Raw genomic sequence first — 22,361 nt, forward strand, 5'->3', positions numbered from 1 at the left:
CTATCTTTTCATTATGGTAATGGAAGCTTTATCTCGTCTCTTGATTCAAGCTGAACAAACAAGAAAATATAGGGTATCAAAATCGCAACAGATGCCCCCTTAATTTCTCAGTTATTCTTCGCTGACGATTGTTTACTATTCATATGATCTCTACAATGTCAACAATCTGCTTAAAATCATTGAAGATTTTGGTGTTGCCTCTGGATAGATGGTAAATTTTAATAAATCGAGTGTATACTTCAGCACACATGTTCCACAAAGGTTTCAAAGGATACTCACTAGAAGATTGAAAGTACCCAAAATGAACTCAAATGAAAGATATTTGGGCATTCTTATCCTGATTGGCAAAAACAAAATTAAGTTTTTTGCTCCTATGGTGGATAGAGTTAAACACAGATTATCAAATTGGAATGGCAAGACAATGACACATTGCAACAAATCTCTAATGATCTGAAATGTCACTAGTACAATACCAGCCTACTCAATGAGTTGTCTTCAAATTCTAGTAGACACAATCAAGAAGATTGATAGTTTTCAAAGGAAATTTTATTGGGGCTTTGAGGAAAAAAAAGGTGCGTATATTGCATCATGGAAACGTCTTAGTATACACAAAAACTTGGGTGGCCAAGGATTTCCTGATCTGAAGATTCTTAACAAAGCTTTTTTAGTCAGAGCGGCTTGGAGAATTTGCACTAATCCAGAAGAACGTTGGGTAAAAGCTATGCAGTCCAAATATTTTCCGGGTACCTCTCTACTTCATGCCAGTAACAAGAAAAATTGTTCTTGGGTTTGGAGTGGGGTGCAGAAACAGATTCCTTTCATTAAAAATCATAGCAGATGGAGAGTGGGAAAAGGTGACAAGATTAAAATTTGGTTATATGTTTGGATTGTACGCATGAATGAACCACCAGTTCCAAGACAAGGGGTCATTGACAGTGAAACCTACATTTGGGTCAAAGAACTTTGTACGCAAGATAGGAAGCAATGGAACATGGAGTTGATTAGGTATCTCTTTGATTCTGAGACATCGGACTTAATCATGAGCATGAGAATTTATGTTGCTGCTGAAAATAAACTGATCTGGAACTTAACACGAAATTGAATCTTCTCTTTAAAATCAACTTATAACAAGCTGCATGAGATAAGTTTGGGTACTATGCAGTTTTCCACTAATATCCAAAATACGAATATTAGTTAGAAGCAGTTCTGGAGCATTCAAACATGGGCGAGGGTTAAGCATTTTTTCTAGAAATGCTTATCAGACAGTTTTCCTACAAAGGAAAGACTTGCCAAAGTATGCAGCTACATCAACCAGTCTTGCCCTTTATGCTCCCAATTTGTTGAAAGTACGTTACACATCCTGTTCTTCTGTCCTTTCTCAAGAGCAGTATGGATGTAAGTTCCTGGTGGCTCTAATACTTTATCGGGAAGATTTGATGATATTGCGGAGGTGTTTGAAAGATGGGTTCTGCAAGATCAGCAACAGACTACTCAAACTGGTTGGTTCAGCACTGCCATGATTGTCTCATGGACAATATGAAATGAAAGATGCGAAGCTCATTTTCAGAATAAAAAATTGAACCCAACAACTACAGCTAGGAAGGCACTAAGCTTTGCTAGATACATTGAAAGCCTTGGTACAAAACTGGTGACTGTTAAAACCACATTACAGGATGAACATCAACACCACACTGGAAACCCCCTATTTATCCTTTTGTTACTATAAACCGTGATGCTTCTTTTGACCCTAACACTGGACTAACAGGAATTGCTCTTGTATTGCGTGATTATGCAAGAAAGTGGTGGGGATGTCAATCAAAGTGCTATGCAGGAATAATGGATTCTGAACAGGCGGAATGTTTAGCTTTTCTTGACGCAGTAAACTGGAGTAAAGAGTTGCAGCAAAACCATGTAGTCTTTGAAAGAGATCTTAAGGGAATAGAAGGCTACATTAACAATTCGTCTCCAATCATTGCGGAGGAGAATGAAGACATACTACTTGATGCTATGAACAACTTAAAAACAATCCCACATTGGGAATGTAATTTCATTCCTAGGATCTGCAATAAAGCTGCTGATAGACTAGCTAAATTCAGCAGAAGATTTGGTATTACTAGATTATAGTCTGATAATCCCCCTAAATTATCGACAACCAACTTTTATCAGACAATGTACTTGTTTCAGTTTCAGGTTAGTAAAGCTTTCAATCTTTAGCATAAAAAATAAAAAAATACCACTTTTCATATTTGTTACCAAAATGGCAAAATCTATCCTCCCATAAAATTTCGTTTTCCTCCTCATAGGAAAGGCCTTTAGTCAGTGGACCACTTTAGGGGAGAGCCCATTTGAGTTCGTGTGTTGGCCGCTTAGCCTCAGAAAGTCCAAATAGTTGGTATCTGTAACTTGAAGTCAAGGAAAAGATCGTAGCTATCACACTGTATATAATTTTTCTCTTTTTAAAAGAAAAGAAAATAAAAAAAAAACGCCTAACAGCAGAATCAGATTTGAGAAACCAGAGAAGAGAAAAGAAGAAATGGCGAGAGATGGTTGCCTAACTCGTGTTGCAACTGGTGTTGCTGTCGGTGGCGCTGTCGGTGGCGCTGTTGGTAATTTCATGTCTAACTTTCTTTATACTCATAAAACCCTAAAGGTTTTTTTTTTGTTTCTTAAGTTCTCTTACGGTCTTACCTTATTATTCTTTGTTCCTGTTAATTTTTTGTTTTGAGTCTTTTCTTTTTGTTTATATAGAGTCAGTAACAAGTGATCTTTCCTCCAGTATTTTTATAGCAGAAGGGGGAAAGAGCGGGTGTAATTATATACCCAATCACCAAGAGGGATAATGTGACTCAGAAATCTTCTTTAATAAACACTAAAAAGCAGTACTGTGTTTTCTTCGATTTATACTTGGTATGGAAATAGTATGTTTTATGTGGGACGTTTGAACCTGATTTGGTCTTTTTTTTTTTTTACAGGAGCTGTTTATGGAACTTATGAAGCTATAAGATACAAGGTGCAGATTCTGAACTTTCTATTGATTTTGATTTTTTTTTTTTTGACAGCTGATGAATATTCTTTTCTGGCTATTTAACTTTCTTCATGCTGCTGATGATTATGTTTCTTAAGTAAAATAATGCACGATTATTTGATTTCACAAAGGAACCTTTGCTTGGCTAGGTAATGATATGTATACTTGTGGCTGATTCCACCAAAAGAAAGTATTCATATAACTAAATCTAGGGGATGTTTAGGTACTAGGCTGTAAGTGGATATCTAACAAACCTGAAATAGTAAAACTATGTTTTCTTCAATAACACTAAAAACAGCATGCCACTGCTAGATGAGGAAACATCAGTTGTGATCTCCTTTTTTTTTTTCCCCTGAAATCTTATCTTCTCAAATTTTAGTTAATGAACTTGGTTGAAGCTGATATCCAACTGCCTTATTTATTGGTTTTTCTTTGTGCTTTCTTTTATTATGCGGTTTGACACTTATTGTTTATTGCAATTGAAGCCCGCTGCTGCTCTTGTAATTTTCAAATCTCCTTGATATGGTTGTGTTATTTTTCACTGTAAACAAAATTGTCATGTTAGCAGTGGAGTGATAATAGATGATTCTTTAGGCCTTCTCTATCTAGCCTGTAAACAGAATAACAACAATATATCTGTCAGTCGAAGCAAGTAAATTAGCCATCTTAATCGAAGCATTAGGATATGGACTACAAAATACGTTGTTTATATTATACCTACCCATTACAAGACATATAAATCTGTTTGACTATGATAATATCCATAAAGTCGATGAAGGGAACGTTCCTGTTTGGATAAGTTTTTGGTCTTCTTAGAGAACAAGTTGTCGTAAATGGTCGGAGTCATGGACTGCAGCTTCACCCTTGATGCTGATGTATGTGTTAAAAGGGCCGCCGGCCCGAAACTGAAATCCCTTTTATACTAGTCCAAACCCTCTTGTTACCGACGAAAATAAATATTATCAGAAATTGTTGTCAGACGTTAAGTTAGTTTAGCATTGGAATTGGTAGTTGTTGTGGATCATCATATCTGACACTTTTCCCTCTCACCATTACTGATATACATTCTGTGTATCTGTTCCATGCATATCTCTGATAACATTGGAGGGTAACAAAAGGTTTCTCCAGTCATCAGGGATATTGTGATAAAAAAATTAAAATTGTGAACTCGTAGATGCTATTTTTGCTGCTTTGACATTAATTGTTCATTGAACATTTGGCCTTAACTCTAGTTGTCGTGATGATGCCTTATTTTGCTGAAGAATTACCGCAAAAACAGTTTAAGAACAAATTAGCCATTGTTGTACTCTTGTCAGTTGAAGTTCCATTGGGTTAATTCAGCAAAAGAAGTCCGTTGAATTGCATCATTAAAGAAGCCATATTGGAGAACTTTTGACGTTTGAGTACTCATTGTTATTCTGAAACAACATGCAGGTGCCTGGACTATTGAAGATTAGGTACATTGGGCAAACAACACTGGGGAGTGCAGCTATTTTCGGGTTGTTCTTAGGAGCTGGGAGCTTAATACACTGCGGCAAATCCTACTGAAGGCACACCCTTATTTTGTTGTTAAATTATATGTCGAAATAAGTTTTACTTTATTAAAGAGAGAATGGTAGCAGTGTCAGAAGAATCATTTCCTACTGCCAGATTTCGTAATATTAGCAGTAAAATGTATGAGAACATTTTTGTTCCTGTTCAACTGTGCCTTTTTATTGTTCTTCCTTCAAAGTAAGAATTAATTTTCTGGTGTAACTTGGTCAGTCAGTTGTATTTTCATGGATGCACCTCCTCTATCTCTTGCTGGTGAGTTTTCTTCCTTGGCATTTCTCCAAAAGTGTCAACTCTTTTATGGTCAATATTTTCACTAACTCGTTCCGACTCTGGCAGAATTAATATATCCTCCACGTTATGCAAGTTTTGTGGCAAGGATGACGAAGATGAAAATCGTTTGTTTTTCCACTGGGAATATTCAAGAGCTCAGCTGTATATGGTTTTATTTATGCATTTTTTGCGGCAAGGATGACTTTATTACCAATGATCAAATGCAGATCATGTTACCAAAAATGCACATGATTAGCATATGGGGTGGGTAAAAACATTTTGTGGATAGGAATACTCCTACAGTTTAGGGAATGCTAAAATTAAACTACGGTAGAAATTGTGACACCGGGTTTGGTTGTTGAAATCCCGTAGAAAAACAGTTTCGACTTTTCTAATTATACGCAAAAGTAACTAAACGTTTATGTTCTTCAAAAATCTGTAAGATCCATTATTCAGTCAGCTGAAGGCTTAGTTGTTTATTATAGGGATGCCCGGAGAAACATAGATTGAGCAAATAAGATTTCTGCTGGTGGTAAAAGTAAAGAAAGACATGAATACCAGTACCAATTCCAGCAACAAAAATGCGTCAGTTGTATGTTATTCACCAAGCTTGATCACAACAAATGGAATATGGCAGGGTGATGATCCGCTGGATTATTCTCTCCCTCTATTCATTTTGCAGCTCACCCTCATTGTCACCTCGACTCGTATCCTTGTATTCGTTCTCAAACCCTTTCGCCAACCTAGGGTCATCGCGGAGATCCTTGTAAGATTATCTTCAAAGTTAATTTGTATTTTGAATTTCCATTTATTCTTCTGCATCTGCACAGCCATTTACCTAGGTTCCTAGTTCTTAAAAACGACTTGTAATTCCTTTTGTAATTGCTTGTACAGGGTGGCGTGCTCTTAGGCCCATCGGTGCTGGGAAGATTTACTGAATTTGCCGAAAAGGTTTTTCCTCTTAGAAGTGTAATGGTATTAGAAACAATGGCAAACGTGGGTCTCCTCTATTTCTTGTTTTTAGTGGGTGTGGAGATGGATCTATCTGTGATTAGACGCACTGGTAGAAAGGCTTTAATCATTGCTCTGGCTGGGATGGCTTTACCATTTGCCATAGGAGCTTCATCTGCATTTTTATTACCTGGTCCTGGTCCAGAAAAAGGTCCAGATGGTAAAGAAATAAAACATAGTAAAGACGTAAATAAATGGACCTACTTTCTTTTCTTGGGTGTGGCGCTTTCAGTTACAGCTTTCCCGGTTTTAGCTAGAATTCTTGCGGAACTAAAACTTCTGAATACAGAACTTGGTAGAATAGCTATGTCATCTGCCATAGTTAATGATATGTGTGCTTGGATATTATTAGCTGTGGCTATAGCTCTTGCAGAAAGTGGTGGGAGTGAAGCTTCCGCTAGCAGTTGGGCTTCTTATGCTTCGTTGTTCGTTGTGCTCTCAAGTGTTGCCTTTGTGGCTTTTTGTATTCTCGTAATCAGGCCAGTGATCGGATGGATTATAAGAAGAACACCCGAAGGAGAAAATTTTAATGATTTCTATATTTGTCTCATACTAACGGGAGTTATGGTATGTGGGTTTATAACCGATTCAATCGGAACTCACTCCATTTTTGGTGCATTTGTGTTTGGATTGGTGATACCAAATGGGCAACTAGGTACTGTACTGATTGAAAAATTGGAGGATTTTGTGTCCGGCTTGTTGTTGCCCTTGTTTTTTGCTATAAGTGGGTTGAGGACTGATGTAACAAAAATGAGGAGTCCAGGTGAATGGGGAATGTTGTTGCTGGTTATAATCTTGTGTAGTCTGGCAAAAATATTTGGAACTTTTTTGATAGCACTTTTCTACCAGATGCCATTTAGAGAAGGAATTGCTCTTGGATTGCTCATGAACACTAAAGGTCTTATTGAGATGATCGTGCTGAATGTTGGGAGAGACCAGAAGGTATACACTGATCCGACAAGTAATTCAAAACCTTACTTCTTTTCATTTTTCTAAATTCATTTCTTTTCTAGGTACTGGATGACCAAGCCTTTGCAATCATGGTAATCGTAGCTGTAATTACGACTGCCATTATAACTCCAACTGTAACCGCAGTGTACAGACCAGCAAGACGTTTCGTTCCATACAAGCGTAGAACAATACAGAAATCCAAACCAGATGCTGAATTCCGAATATTGGCCTGCCTCCACACACCCCGTAACGTCCCAACTATCATTAACCTTCTCGAAACCTCTTACCCAACCAAAAAGTCCCCAATCTTTCTTTACGCCCTCCAGCTCGTTGAACTCACGGGCCGTGCTTCTGCCATGCTCATCGTTCATAACACTCGCAAATCCGGACGACCTGCTCTGAACAGAACTCAAGCCCAATCTGATCACATCGTAAGTGCCTTTGAAAATTACGAACAACATTCAGGAGCTGTCTCAGTTCAGCCCCTCACTGCCATTTCTCCTTACTCGACGATGCACGAAGACATATGCAATCTTGCCGAGGACAAAAGGGTCGCTCTAATCATTGTTCCTTTCCACAAACAACAAACCATTGATGGAGGAATGGAAGCAACGAATCCAGCTTTTAGAACTGTCAATCAGAATGTACTGGCAAATGCTCCTTGTTCTGTTGGAATCCTTGTAGATCGAGGATTAGGTGCCACAGCAAGAGCTGCTAGTTCCCACGTTACCCACAATGTTGTCGTTCTCTTTTTTGGTGGCCCTGACGATAGAGAGGCATTGGCTTATGCTTCGAGAATGTCAGAGAACCCTACTGTTAATCTGACAGTTATCCGGTTCCTTCCTGGAGAAGAAGCAAAAGGGTGGCAACAGGAGAATGAATCCAAGGATAATGGAATGAATGTTGTTACTGATAATGACAGGGAGAGACAGATCGATGATGATGTTATTACTGACTTCAGAATGAAAACGGCTAACGATGAATCAGTTGTATATATGGAGAAAACCACCAACGACGGAGAAGAGACAGTGTCGACTATTAGATCTCTGGATAATATCCACGACCTCTATATAGTTGGAAGGGGACAGGGGACGGTATCACCACTTACTGCCGGACTTACCGATTGGAGTGAGTGCCCGGAGTTGGGACCAATTGGGGACCTACTTGCTTCGTCAGATTTTGCTGTAACAGTGTCAGTCTTGGTGGTGCAGCAATATGTTGGAATGGGTCTTCAAGGTGATGGAGTAGCAACACCTGATAGCCCTGCACAGCAACAACCTGACCAACAATTCGACCTACACCAACAAAGAGGAGCAAACAACAATTATAACAACCAAGGCATGCAGTCATGGCAGCAAGTAAATCTTCGTTAGGTTTATGCAAATTCTTGAACGGGGTCAGCCGTTCGTTCCTTTTACAGCAATATATTGTAGTAGCGTGGCTTACAAGGCCTTGTGATGCACATAATTTAGAGTATTGCTTTGAGGGAAAAAAAGAAAACCGTTTAGCCCGAATTGATTATTTAGTCTCAAACCCATTCAACTAGGTATAAACTCATTTGTTTATTTAAAATAGGGGATTTTAATAAAGTGCCACACTTTCAATTTGATGTTTAAGAAAATGCCACCGTTTTTTTCAGAAATTATTTAATGCCACACATTTGACCTTTTCCATCCAAAAAAACTGTTGACATCAGTTAGTGCATAGGTGGCAGTTATATAGCTTAGTAAAAGACCTCTGCACCCTCGAATAGTCTCACTATAACTGAGTTAAATCAATCCATCATAGTGAATCGTTATTGAGTTAAGTCATGAATAGAAAGTGGATTTGTCTTCCCATAGCACAACGCCTGTGAATAGAACCGATACTGACCAAATAAACTCAATCTGGTTAGTATACGCTGAGAAAGTAAAAGCAACAGTAGATCAGGATCTAGTTGCAATGCAGTCTCCTTGCACAGTTAACATTATATGAAATTGAAAGTGGCCGAACACATACTGATACTTGGTTCTCAAAATATTCACAAAGTTTTATAACAAGGAATAAGAGTGATGCCGAAGTTGAGTAACATATCATGTGAATCTTTCTTGCCAATACAAAGAAAAGCTCACTGCCACGCATTTCACATTTTATTCACATGATTAGGATACCTTAAACATCCATCCATTACAAAAGAAATTAGAGATACATAAAAACACATTTTATTCACATGATCAGGATACCTCAAACATCCATACATTACAAAAGAAATTAGAGATACATCAAAACTAAAGAAGTACGACGTACCCAGAATTGAGGCTCTTCCTTTCTTCGTTACAACTTGATGATGCTGGTGCTGGTGGTGCTGTAGGGGTTGCTGACCGTATTTCTGATGTTTCTGTTGTTGTTGATACATCAACACATATTTCTCTTCAAGTTTGTTTCGGTAAATTTTCTCCTAAAACAATTCTCTGTAGCTTTATCAGCTCACGTTCATGTCTCACTGTAAACACCCATAAGACTACCTGCAATACCATTTCACAACCATGCACAGGGACTCAACATCATCCCCTCTTAGCATACTCAAACTCGGAGCAAACTTGCATCAATTTCTTTTCTTCCTCTATAAATTGCAAACCATAATCCCGTATTCAAACCCATAATTGATTACTCTTCTCCGATTTGTATCTGAACCAACTCCATCAAACCCTGCAATCAGCAAACCCATGACACATCTGTAATTTCTTTTTTACCTAAAATTCTTCTCTAATCTTTGGGCTTCAAAATTCAGACCAAGACCCCATATGTTAACTAACGGCCTCAATAATCAATTACAAGCTCCGCTATTCTGATCCCCGCTAATCTTCTTACAAGCTCCGAACTATTCTGATCCTCAAAAATCAATTACAAATATTCGGCGGATACCCATCTGAGTTCATGGCTGGCCGGCAGCAGCATCAGCTAGGGATGAACCCTAATTCCCAATTTGATTTGCTATAAGAACTAAAATTAAACCCTATACATCCATTCATACCTCAATTAAGAACAAACCCATCACAAATAGTTCAGTTTCTAAATCAATTTCACACAAAATCAGAGTTGATTTCATAAACCCTAAATTCAACTTACCATATTTGCTGAGTTTGAATCAACACTAACCGACACCACGACGATCAGATATCTTGATTCTATTCCATTTCTCTCAATTGCGGACTCATGATGATCTTCATCTCTATCATCGATTCTCACTGAAACCCTAGTTAGCAATCCCTGAGGCCGACATTTTTTCCTTTTTGTTTACTGGTGATAAAGAATCACAAGATTGTGAAACCCTGATAAGCATAAAAGGGTAAACATGTAAAATGAGACACATTTTATTGACCAAGTCAACGAGAAAGACCAAATATGTGGGTCCTAACGGAAAATCTAACGGTTGTGGCATTTAATAAATTTTCAAAAAAACGGTGACACTTTATTAAACCGGAAAATCAAAGTGTGGCACTTTTTTAGATTTTCCTTTAAAATATGAATTTTCCAACAACACGATTTAACTTTGCAAATTTTATATATTTGGAAAGCTTTTTGCGAGATCTATACAAACTTACATGTATGACTATAAATATCCCATCTAGCTAATATAAAGAAACGAGGTATTTTTGCTGGTAAAAAAATGACAAAATAGCTTGGTGTAATCCTCATATTACTAATATGACCTTCAATATCAAATTATCAATATTTACATATTCACAGAAATGTCATTGTTTTAAATAGATCAAAAAATTTAAAAGTTTGATATCTTTTAAACTATACACCGGATATTTTGTAAAATTAACATATTTAAAAAGCTCTTTGAATTACCCAAATAATAAGTACAAATAAGAATATTTATTTTACGAAAATATGTCATTGTTATCAAATTTGGTGTTATTAAAAGAGTAAAGTTCAAACATGTGCATCACACATGTGGTTTAACTAGTGTGCATAAACTTTTCATAAGTTTATGTTGTCATTTTTTTCACATGTGCACCAGTTTGTACACACCTACAAAACATGCATGAGATCGATCATTCAGACCCACACTCAGACCTATTTCTTCATGGAAATACAATGGTGCACCAATGTGTAGACACCAACAAACATGCATGGAACCAATCATTTAGACCAACATATACCTGCTTTTTCATGGAAAATTCACTGGGACACCAATATGTACACACACCTATAAAACATGCATGAAAAACGATACTTCATACCCACACGGTGCTTATGGATGCAGGATCAACTTGTTAGTGAAGGCGTGGTTGGAGGCTCGATTTCGTCGATCTGGTTTCGAAAGTCTTGGGCCCAGGACAACGACCTACCTTTTCATGTAAAATTCACTAGTGCACCAATATGTACACACCTACAAAAAGTGCATGAAAACTGATCATTCATACCCACACACATATGTACACACCTATAAAACATACATGAAAGTCACTTACGATCATTCTATGTTGACAAAGCATCAAGTCCAGATTATGTGGACGGACTAGCTTTATGGGAAGTTGTCAAGTTGATTGAGCAGCTGAAATTGGATGCAGTTAACTTCGAGACTGATTCTATGATCTTAGTTGAAGCTTTAACAAAAGGCCATTTCAATATTAACTAGCAGTTTCACAATTTATTAGAGACATCATCTTATGTTTTAAGAAATTCAAGAACTGGAAATGTTATTATGTTTCTAAGAAACGGAATAAAGAGGCAGCCATTTCTAGAGTAGCTTGTAGATCAACTAGGGGTTATCTTTCTAATTAATAAATTTTTATTCGTATCAAAAAAAAAGTTGGTAACAGAATACCTCGAGAAAGATCAGGCATTGAGAGGTAATTGGTGGTAATATCATGACTTCCACTAGAGAGCAACTGCTCATGATTGTTGTATTTATTGGTGATATTCATTGAGATTATGGTGTTTCCTTCATTAGAGATTTGGTATTTCCTCTTCTTCCAGTAATTCTAGTAATTTGATTGATAGGGCAGGTGATTGTGGTGATACTTTGATTTGTACAAGTGATTTGGTTTCCATTATAATTCATGATTGAGGGGAAGAAACTAATCAGGTGAAATTTTTCATGAGAATTTCGGCACACCGGCGGCAGAAACTAACTGAGAGGAGCCGGAATAAAGAGTAACGGTAAGAAAACAGCTACCCATAGAAGGATTCGGGAATAGAGAAGAGAGAGAGGGTGTTGTGAAGAGGAGAGAGTAATAATAGGATTCATGAACAAAAATACAATGCACAATAAAGTACTCCTGAAAAGATTACGATTTCTTCTCTCCATTCATTGCCACAAATTAGCAACTCAAATCGAATTAAAATGAAGGAGAATAAACTTAATTATCGTTTTTCATCCTTTTTATCGATGAATCTTTTTCATCCTTTTTATTGATGAATATCTTCAATTTTTGTTTATGTAGATGATTTTCATCCACTCTTCTTCGTCCTTTCAAAACAAGTCTTCGATAACAAAAGTCATTTGTTGTAGATTCAGGATTTCAGGTCTTGATATGATACAAGATATATCAGGAATTTTTTTTTGAAAATATTACTGTTACAGCTTTCGTTCATTTTTATCGACACATTAACCAGATAATTTAACGGGCTATGAACTTGATCTTCACCTGACAGATCCAATAACTTATAATTAAGCATCTGATAGCAAAACAAAATCAGGATATTATTTTAAGCAATTAAAACAAAGACGATATTTCCAAAGAATCTGTTATACTACAATAAATAACGGTACAACCAACTGACGTCATCTCAGGACCAAAATTTGATTGATGAAGTTACATGAAGACGGTTAACAAGAACCATGAGCATATTTTATATAAATGGAAGAATTTAAGATAGTTACGGATACAGTATAACTAGCTCCCACTTCAGCTCCTGCTGAGCGGACCCATGAGCATCTTCAAGTCTGACTGCAATTCCTTCCTGCAGAAACCCTTCGTTTTGATCCTCATGAAGAATTTCACCAAGTATGTCAAAAAAATTCAGGAGATCTATAAATATAGAGATGCTGCAAAGACAATATCCCTTTTAATTTTGGTAACAGCTTCTTGAAACTTTGCTTCAAGTTGAGTTTCACCAATGGACTTTGCTGCCTCTATTAGCTGCTGCAGAACTTCTTCCAGTCTCCTAATAGCCCTGATCAGACTACCCTCAAAAACCTGCGTGATTTCCATAATTTCATAGAATTTGGCCCCCTTTGCCCATGCATATACAACCTCCATAATATCAGATCTGAAGGAATTTACGAAACCTTCTACATCTATTGGAACCTGTTGTAAAAAGAGGTAGATACAACATAAGAAGATTATTTTTTTAAATTCGCTTTTAGTAAGTGAAAAGTGGAAGTGCACAAACTTCACAGTCACAAAATCAAATAAGCGATCTTTCACATAGACAATAAAGCTGAAAACTCAATGAACTATTCCCTCAGGATGGTGTGTTACGCACCAAGCGCATTACCTAGTTCTTGGGAGACTCGACTCATCACAAGTGTGATATGCAAAGATATATAAATTGATAGTATAGAGTTAGACTAATTACCCTGATGATTTTGGCCATCTATTACAGATGGTCATTACAATCTGATCAAAGTACTTCTAAGTAACATTTGAAAATTTGAGGGTTGTCAGTCATATAGGAAGTGCATATCATATCTTGTTAACCAGTACCTTCTTCCCTTACACACCGGTGACTAATTTATTACGACAGGTCCTATAGGTCAATGATCAATAGGATCAGACAATCAACTCCGTTAGCATCAACCTAATCTAGATATATTTTAAAACCTCGACATGAATTCCAAAATGATGGCTAACTGTATACCATTGATGAGAACCCCCTCCTAAGGTGGTTGCCATCTCAACAGAAACCAATGCCCATACATCGGAAGTTTATATAATACAAGGAAAATAAAGGGTACAGTTCGATACATACTCTATTATCAAGCTGAACTGTAGCAACCCTTTTTGCTGTCTCTTGCAGCTGAGTAAAGAGCAGGTCAAGCCCTTCCCTGGGTTTCTGGGCATCCTGAATTTTTTCCTGCCACACAAAACATGACAACAAAGAAATCATCTCCTCAACAGTAGCATCCTTCAACACACCATTAAACATGAGCTCTGTCAGCGTCAGCTCATCAGCACTGGTGATCTCACAAGCAACCTTCCCCTTCAACTCCACGACACCATCTCTTGTAACATACCTACAGAAAAAGGGTATGGCCATAAGTATACATCGCAAAGATTTAAGGTGGAAAAGATATTAAATGCTCTGGAATATTTTTTTTTTCTTTTTTTTTTGATAGGCAAATGCTCTGGAGTATATTTTAGCATATTCTAGTGCTTAAATCAAAAAGAAAAAAGGCAACAGAAATGTAACTCACTGGTCCACAAGAATTATCTTTCAAAGTTAACTAAGATACTTACTCAACAGTATTTAAAATAGCTGAAAGATATCAATGCAACTGATAGTATAATAGCTCAATGACAGTCAGGCAGATGATTATGTATGAAATAGTTGGAACAAGTTTAATACTTGAGATGAAACTTTGCTTCAAAACTTACAGCTAAGGGGCCATCAATGACAACAAAACAACCTTAATTAACTTTTTTTAAATGTACAAATGCTAGTAGAATGTAGAGAGTGTGCTCACCCCAGCTTCCGAAGGACCCGCTTCCGTGCCTTGAGTTCATCTTTAAAGGCTAACGCTGTAGAAGTATGCAAAGTTCTCCTGATTAACTTGATTTTTGCTTGCAACTCATTCTTCAAGTGTAAGACCTTCAACTTTTCTTTAATAAGCGGAGACTTTGCAACTTCATGCTTGCTGAATAACCTCTCTAGAGCCTCTATCCGATTGACATTCTTCTTGTAATCTTTATGCTGGACCTGTAGCGTATACAAGAGGTTGTGATGATAACCAAAATAAAAGAAACACGATTTATAAAGCAGCTTTTTTTTACCTTCATGTCCCCTTCCGGATCCAGCAAACGAATTTCTTTAGAAACTCTGGACAGAACTTCAGAAACCCTCTTCAAAGTATTTTCTCGAGCTTCCAAAGGCAAAAGATCTTTTGGTATGATTACGACGGGACTGCCTAACCCATCAATCTGCTAGATGAAATGAACAAGATAAGAATCTAAAATTACCCAATAACAATAAAGCTGATTAAGAAACCAGGAAATGAAACACTAATGTGTACTATTCCCTGTGCATAAATAAGTCCTATATTTGTGAAAACACTGAAAATCCTCGTATAGAAAAAGATTGAGAAAACACCAAATGAGGAAAGTCAAATGAAATAAAATAAATAAATACATATATATATATATATATGCCCATGAGAGGGAACTGTGCCTGTGAGATAGGTATGGCAACCACGACTGGCTCTCCCTGCTCTTCCAATGGCACAATCTTAATTGATTTTTTCCCATCTCCATCCTTGCTAACAACACATCTTGTAAGAACATCTACTTTGTAGTTTGCATCCTCAGGTTTCCTCCTAGAATCATCTGAAAAAAAAAAAAGAGATTTACTTAGTAACAAGAAACACAAAAAGGTTATATTGGAGGCAAGCATATAAGCTCTCTTACCTTCAGAAAGGCCTCTCACCCTTTCGAAGTTGATTATCACCCCCCAGGAAACATGGTTCTCAATGGAGAAAGATGGGTTCTTATTATCACCTCTCGTACATTGGATACAAACAAATCTGCCAGGCTGTAAAAAGGGTAAACAGTATTTAGGACAGCAGACAATATCATGAATATCCTTCTTCCGTTTATGGTACTGCTCTAAAAGATTGTAGTAATCCTTCACACTCTCCTCTTCAGCAATTATAATTGAATCTCTCTCTTCTTCTAGTTTCTTTGCTTGTCTCTGAAAAGAGGAAAACCTTGCCAGTATTAATGCAACTCTTACCCCTAAGCAGAAAGATAACCACTTACACATCTATGCCAAAGTCACTGACCTCCAAATCAGGAATTGCTCGGTCCGATTGAAATTGATTCTGGGGATCGCCATCTTCAGACCGCATTTGGTTCAAAAGCATATTGTAACTGAGATGGAAGGCACTGTACAATAGAAATGTGTGACAAGTGGTTTAGAATTACAAAATGTATTCAGATCTATGACAAGTGATGTAGAATTATGAATAACTGTGAAGCACGTTACAACTGTGAATCATTGAACGGCAATAACAAACTTTTTTGGAGGTAGATGCAGAGAAAGGAAACTTTGACAACAGACCCTTTCTTTATTTAATGAATTAAAATTAAATATGCATCCATTTTTAGGTTTGGACATCTCCAACGGAGACCTCCGGAGGCACCAGCGCGCACTGGTATCATAAGCAGTATCGTAAACACAGAGAGGCAGAGGTCGCGCAGAATAACATGGGAGGAGGCAGTGATAAGAGACTTGAAGGAATGGAATGTGTCCAAAGAGCTGGCTTCAGACAGAATAGCGTGGAAATTAGCGATCCACGTACCAGAACCATGACCTAGGGAGTTCGGTTAAGATATGTTTAGGATAGCATTTAGAGGCTAGGACTCTGTTTAGCAACTCGGGATCAAGGACCTGGAGCTGAGACTATGGCCCTAGAATTTGTTAGTATATTTAGTTTATGGATTATTACTAGCATTTTTGGTGGCATTACTTTTTTGCTTCAGTTTATCTTTCCTTTTCGATTCTGGGGACTAAAGGCTTGGTTGTTGTTGTATTCATCCATCTTTAGATAAGTAAAAAACTATTTGGAAATCATATAGATCTTTGCCATCTATAATGCAAAGAGAGCATATCATGTGTTTTGGCAATAAAATCAGACAAACTCTCCTCGTTTTCAACAAAGAAAATAGCAAACAAACAAACAAACAAAAAGCGAATAGAAAATAAGGGAGTTCATACACACTCTTAATTCCCTTGACCCAAAATCACTAAAGTACTAATCAACTAACTCCAAATACTAGAGAACGAGAGTAACAGATGCAAATAATTTTCCTATTAAAGAAGCTACTGAAATGCATACCTGTTTAAACAATCTGCACTCCCCTTCAGCATCATTTTTGCTGTTGATGGTTCCAGCTTCTCATCAACCATGAGAATACATATCCCACGCTCGTCAATTCCACGACGACCAGCACGACCACTCATCTGTATATACTCTCCACTGGTTATCCATCTAAACTTATCCCCGTCAAACTTGCGGACATTCGTAAACACCACAGTTTTTGCAGGCATGTTTAGTCCTATGCTGAAAGTTTCTGTTGCAAACAAACACTACACACAAATAAAATATATACATAAATCAGCAACACTTCCCACCAGAAGAATGAATCAAGTAAAACATAACTGGCAAAATATAAGTGATAGGCTAATTGCCAAACTGTAACCCCCTAGGCACTACTTCCTGTAGTTTTCTAGTATCCCAAAGATAAGAAAATTTTCAAGGATTTGAATCATGCTATTTGTGTTTAATATCGGAGCGGAAGCTTGCCTCAAGAATACTCTATGTCCAACAAGAACTGATCGAATAAATCAGAAATAAATTGTCGAGAAAAGATCAAGTCGAGCAGGGATTTATAAGGTAGATATTCAGACAAGACATGTCCTTAACTTGACAACAAAGACAGATGAATGACGAATAGCGGTAACATTTTTTTAGAGAAGGTATAAATCTATCCTTTGTGGACATATGAAGCCTCTCACATCTGTCGAAGTAATTCAGAAGTTCCACATCCTAATCTAGTAGTTTGAGTAAACCTTAAAACAACCAGAAAAAGTAATCAACAGAATATAGTGTCAGTGTATCCAGTTCTCCAACCTTGATGAGACCTTCTTGGAAGAGTATCTCTATTACTTCTTTCAAAATAGGTAACAAGCCAGAATGATGCACACCTATTCCCCGCTTCAGCAAAGGTAACATGTTCGACACCTGTAAAGTCAGAAAAGCGAAGATCGTTAATTAACAGGAAAAAAAATGAGAAGCCAGAACAATCAGGTGTGAAGGGTGGAAAGAGGTGAATATAAAATAATCAGTAGATAATCATAATCTAACTCATTCGCCATCACATTTAACAGATGTCAGGAACACACATTATACTCTGACCAAAAAAACAAAGAACGCCATCAATGCAGGCCTTATATCAAAGTCAACTTTAGTGCCTATTGGGTTTGAACTAGGTGGCACCTCAACCACTAGTAGCTAAAGGGGGTCTCTTGTTGTTGTAGCAAGGGTGTGGGAAAGAAGAGACATCTCTTTCGGGCTTCATACTTATTTGTTTTCCTCGCGGTGCGCTAAAGATGGCGTTATCAATATATACCATTGATGTCAATGAATATCTAATCATATTACGACTAAGCAACTCCCAGCGGGAGCTGATCCCAGTCCTATCAAATGACATTTCACTGGAAATACGTTTTCTTAACCATGAGCATAAGCTCAATCAGCTTTATCTTAAAGGCAGTGCTTCGGCTCTGAAAGGTGACAATATTTTGAAATGGTCGCATATGTTTGTTGATATGTGTGTATGGAGAACGGGAAAACTCAATAGTAATATTAGATGTCAATTTAACCAAGAGTTTCAAAGTGTGGTTGCACTATATTGCATGGATCTAAATGCCATGCATTCTGAAACAATATTCCAAGTTTCCAACACAGAATGAGAGAGATATAAAAGATGAAGAAATGCGTTGCCTGAGGAAGCTTTTTATCATCATCTGACAGTAAGTCCATTGCATTCCAGAAAATCTCTTCTATATTCGCTTTCTCGACATCATCACTCAGATCCATCTTTGCCATCTAAAATACCAAACAGAAACAGAAGATAAACAACCCAGGTTGTAAAGGTTACGTTCAGTCAAAAAGGAAATGCCCCATGAAATCATGACATGATATATCTTGCAAAGCCAAGTTAACTTAAGCTGCAATACCTCAACTAGCCTAAACTAGTAATCTTTCTCTTAAAAACAACTGGAGGATTACCAAGTAATCAAATCCATATTCTTACGGAAAAAATTAAAACAAAATGAAAATTTACCATCATGGCGAGAGATTCGCACTCCCTTTTGCTGAAACTGAAAATTATAACAGGATCATACTGCCGTTGAATAATCATCTTCACCAACTTATAGATATCACTCTCTTCACCCGATTTACTAGCCACCAACCTTTCTGCCATTTTCCATTCTTCTTTTTATTATCTCCTTCGCCAGCTGGAAGAAGTGCATTTAAGCCTTTCTGAAAGCTATCTTCCCGGAATTTACCCTTCTCATTAGGGCTGAACATGGTGTCGGTTAACCGTTGGAAACCGACCGAACCAGACCAATAAGCAAGAAACCGAACCAAACCATTTAGATTTGGATTGGTTTGGTAAAAAAAGCTGAAAAACCGACATTACTGGTTTGGTTTTGGTTTGACCTGAAAACCGAACCAAAAACCATTGGGGAACCGATTAATTTTTAAATTTATTTTCTACCGTCGATTTAAAAGTATTAGATTCTACCCATTGATTTAGAGGATAAATAGAAACCCTAAATCTAATATTTCATTATGATACTCTCCCTCTTTCTCCTTCTCTCAGCCGCCTCCCTTCTCCACCCCCAACAACAGATGCTGCTACTTGACTTTTTTCTTCCCGTCTTCCTTCTTTTTTATTTGTCAATAACTAAATTAAGATATATTATATATCTTCTTTTGATCTTTAGAATTAGAGTAAGCTTACACTATTCTTGATTTTTTTTTTGTATGTATATTTGTGTAAACCAATACTATCGGCAACTACGATTTTTTTATCTGTAAATTTGTGTATTTTTTTTTTGGTTTGACATAATTATTGGTTAACCAAAAACCACTGGGACAAACCGAAACCAACTGGAACCATTTGGAAACCGAACCAATGGTTAATGGATTGGTTTGGTTTAGATTTTTAGAAACCAATAATATTGGTTTCGGTTTTGGTTTGGCTAGAAACCGAACCAAAACCGACCATGAACAGCCCTACTTCTCATCCACGACCAAGTATAAACCTTCCACTCCAGAAGGAAAGATGTAATGTTGAAGTGGTGTAGGACGATAGTCCGTGTAAACAATATGGCATGGTTGTCGGTGAACCTTCGCAACCCAATCCGCAAACTCCTTGGCATTAGGTACTGTTGCAGAGAGAAACACAAAGCGGGAATTCTTAGGTGCCATTACAATACTCTCTTCCCATACAACACCTCTTTCTCTATCACACATATAATGAACTTCATCAAATATAACCCAGGCCACTTCCCTCATTATTTAATTCTCTAGTAGTAGACTTGGTTATTTTATTATGATCAAAGTGTCAAGGAAGAATATTTGGTTACGAAGTATGACGTTTATCTTTTGAACTTCGTAAATATGATATATGCATAATCTATGTAACTCTTTACTTGATTGTGTATTGGATATAGGTGGAATTTCATCCTAGGAAACTATGTTTAATTACATACGTTTAAAGAAAATACATATACGAAACTTGTTTCGTAATCAAAAAGAAATCAATATGCGTTTTGGTCCGCTTTTCATTGAAGATCTATTGGATGTCCAATTCGAACCTAGGTAATAACTTTGGTAGAACCGATCTTGACTTATGTTGAGAGCTATGTAGAACCGATCTTTACCTAGTTTGGGATATGTGGTAGAACAGATCTTGACTTATGTTGAGAGATTTGGTAGAACCGATCCTTACCTAAATTATAGGGATCAACCCAAGTGTTTGGGATTAATGTGCAAGTGCAATTACTTTAATTATAACTTAAACAAAACATAATGCGTAAAGTAAAGTAAAACTACACAACAAGATTTTGTTAACGAGGAAACCACGAATACAGAAAAACCCGGGGACCTAGTCCAATTTTGAATACTCTCAAAATTATATTTGAGACCAAGTAAACTACCCTTAGTTACCTAGTTTCCTCAGTATCCCTGCGATTACAACTAATCTGGCTAACTTACCTGAATCCTAAGATAAAGTACACTATTTTAAGTTGCTTCAGCCTCTCTAAATACTTTAAGCACTCAACCCTTTCGATCGTCTTCCAAATAGTAAAAGACTAATCTGTTTGTTAACCACTTTCTTATGTCAGGAAGTTAATCATAGATATGATGTTGAGCGTGTCAAAAGCTTTTCTGTTTAAAATCAATTAAGGTTCTTTGTCGGGTTTAGATCTTCAAAGATCTGGATCAACAAGTTAACCAGATCAAGTCAAACGAAACTACCAGATTCAAATACTGAAGAGTACCACCAAATGTTAAATTGTCGATCTAAATACAACTAGTAATAACAAGTATATCAAAATATAAATTGGATCTAGTCGTATCCCAGCCGATCAAATTTGTGTACGAATCAAATCATAAAGATACAAAACTATTGAGAAAATCTTTTTGTCTTCAAATCTTCAATAGTCATCTGTACCTGCACAATAACAAACTTGATTCCAACTTATGATCGATCATGCACAGAACATAGTTGTTAACAATAGATGTTCACAAGTTAACATCAAATATAAACTACATTTAGTCTTTTGATCTAGTTTGAGTGACTTTATGTCAGAAGAGAAGGCTCTCAAGAATAATCAAATTAGGTGTAATCAAGAGTTAACAATCGTTATTTAATGAAATCAATAATCAAAAACTAAAATAACAATGCAATTCTAATTCCCCACAAATGGTACTAGTAGACGCTTCTTGATCCCAAAGAAGTCTTTAAACTAGCGGACGTAAGAGATTTCGCCTAATTAGGTGACTCTTCTTTCTAAAATAGTATTACAAGTAATATTGTTAGTCAGCTACAACAGTGACTATGAAACGAAGTGCATGCCTCAGGATAAGTTTGTAAGAATAACAAACTTCAATATTTATAGACCAAGGTATCTGGACATAAAGGAATTTTCATAACCGCAATTATTCTTAAGATATGCAATAAAGCACCTAAATTCGGTATTGTATAATTCCAACCAATATCCAAATGTACAAACGAAATTTCTCTTGGAAAACTCAATATTATCTAACAGTTAACTAATATCTTACTAGAGATATATTTTGCTTTCTGGTAAAACAAAAACATATTCATTCGAAAATCTTAATAGATTCTTAACCATTTCGGTTTGGGATCTCACCTTGAGTATCAAGGATTATCTTTGAAAAATTAATAAATAAGATTTTAGCACATGTTCAAATTACTCATTATGCCGACATCTTGAACTTTTCTATTTTGCAAACCCAATCTCCAAATCACACAAACCTAAAGTGTACGTGACTTAATGAAATCGGTTTTGCTCATTGGGACCGGTTCTACTTTGAATCCCAACATAGGTTAGGATCAGTTCTACCTTGACTCCTAATATAGGTAGGGTTCGATTCTACTTTGACTCCCAAAATAAGTTAGGACCATGATTCCCTATATAGGTTAGGATCCTTTCAACCTTAGATCTTCAATGAAAACCAGACCTTTAATTAATCCTCTTGATTTCTTTCAACTAAAAAACAAGTTTGTAAGTC

The 22,361-nt window shown here is 36.8% G+C and overlaps 2 protein-coding genes and 1 pseudogene across 2 annotated transcripts; 2 read left to right on the forward strand and 1 right to left on the reverse strand.

The window, feature by feature from the left end:
* Positions 1-2,410: 2,410 nt before the first annotated feature.
* LOC113314138 (reactive oxygen species modulator 1-like) lies at positions 2,411-4,821 on the forward strand. The gene is made up of 3 exons (XM_026562905.1): positions 2,411-2,606; positions 2,973-3,010; positions 4,460-4,821. The coding sequence occupies exons 1-3, from the start codon at positions 2,534-2,536 to the stop codon at positions 4,571-4,573; spliced, it is 225 nt and encodes a 74-aa protein (XP_026418690.1). The 5' UTR covers positions 2,411-2,533; the 3' UTR covers positions 4,574-4,821.
* Positions 4,822-5,268: 447 nt separating this feature from the next.
* On the forward strand, positions 5,269-8,432 carry LOC113314137 (cation/H(+) antiporter 15-like). Its single transcript, XM_026562904.1, has 3 exons — positions 5,269-5,615; positions 5,744-6,802; positions 6,874-8,432. Exons 1-3 carry the CDS (start codon positions 5,400-5,402, stop codon positions 8,182-8,184), a joined length of 2,586 nt encoding a protein of 861 aa, XP_026418689.1. The 5' UTR covers positions 5,269-5,399; the 3' UTR covers positions 8,185-8,432.
* A 4,080-nt stretch (positions 8,433-12,512) lies between these two features.
* Positions 12,513-20,106, reverse strand: LOC113314384 (annotated as a pseudogene).
* Positions 20,107-22,361: the final 2,255 nt, after the last annotated feature.

This window comes from Papaver somniferum, chromosome 9, assembly GCF_003573695.1.
Source record: "Papaver somniferum cultivar HN1 chromosome 9, ASM357369v1, whole genome shotgun sequence".
In the NCBI taxonomy this organism is placed as follows: domain Eukaryota; kingdom Viridiplantae; phylum Streptophyta; class Magnoliopsida; order Ranunculales; family Papaveraceae; genus Papaver; species Papaver somniferum.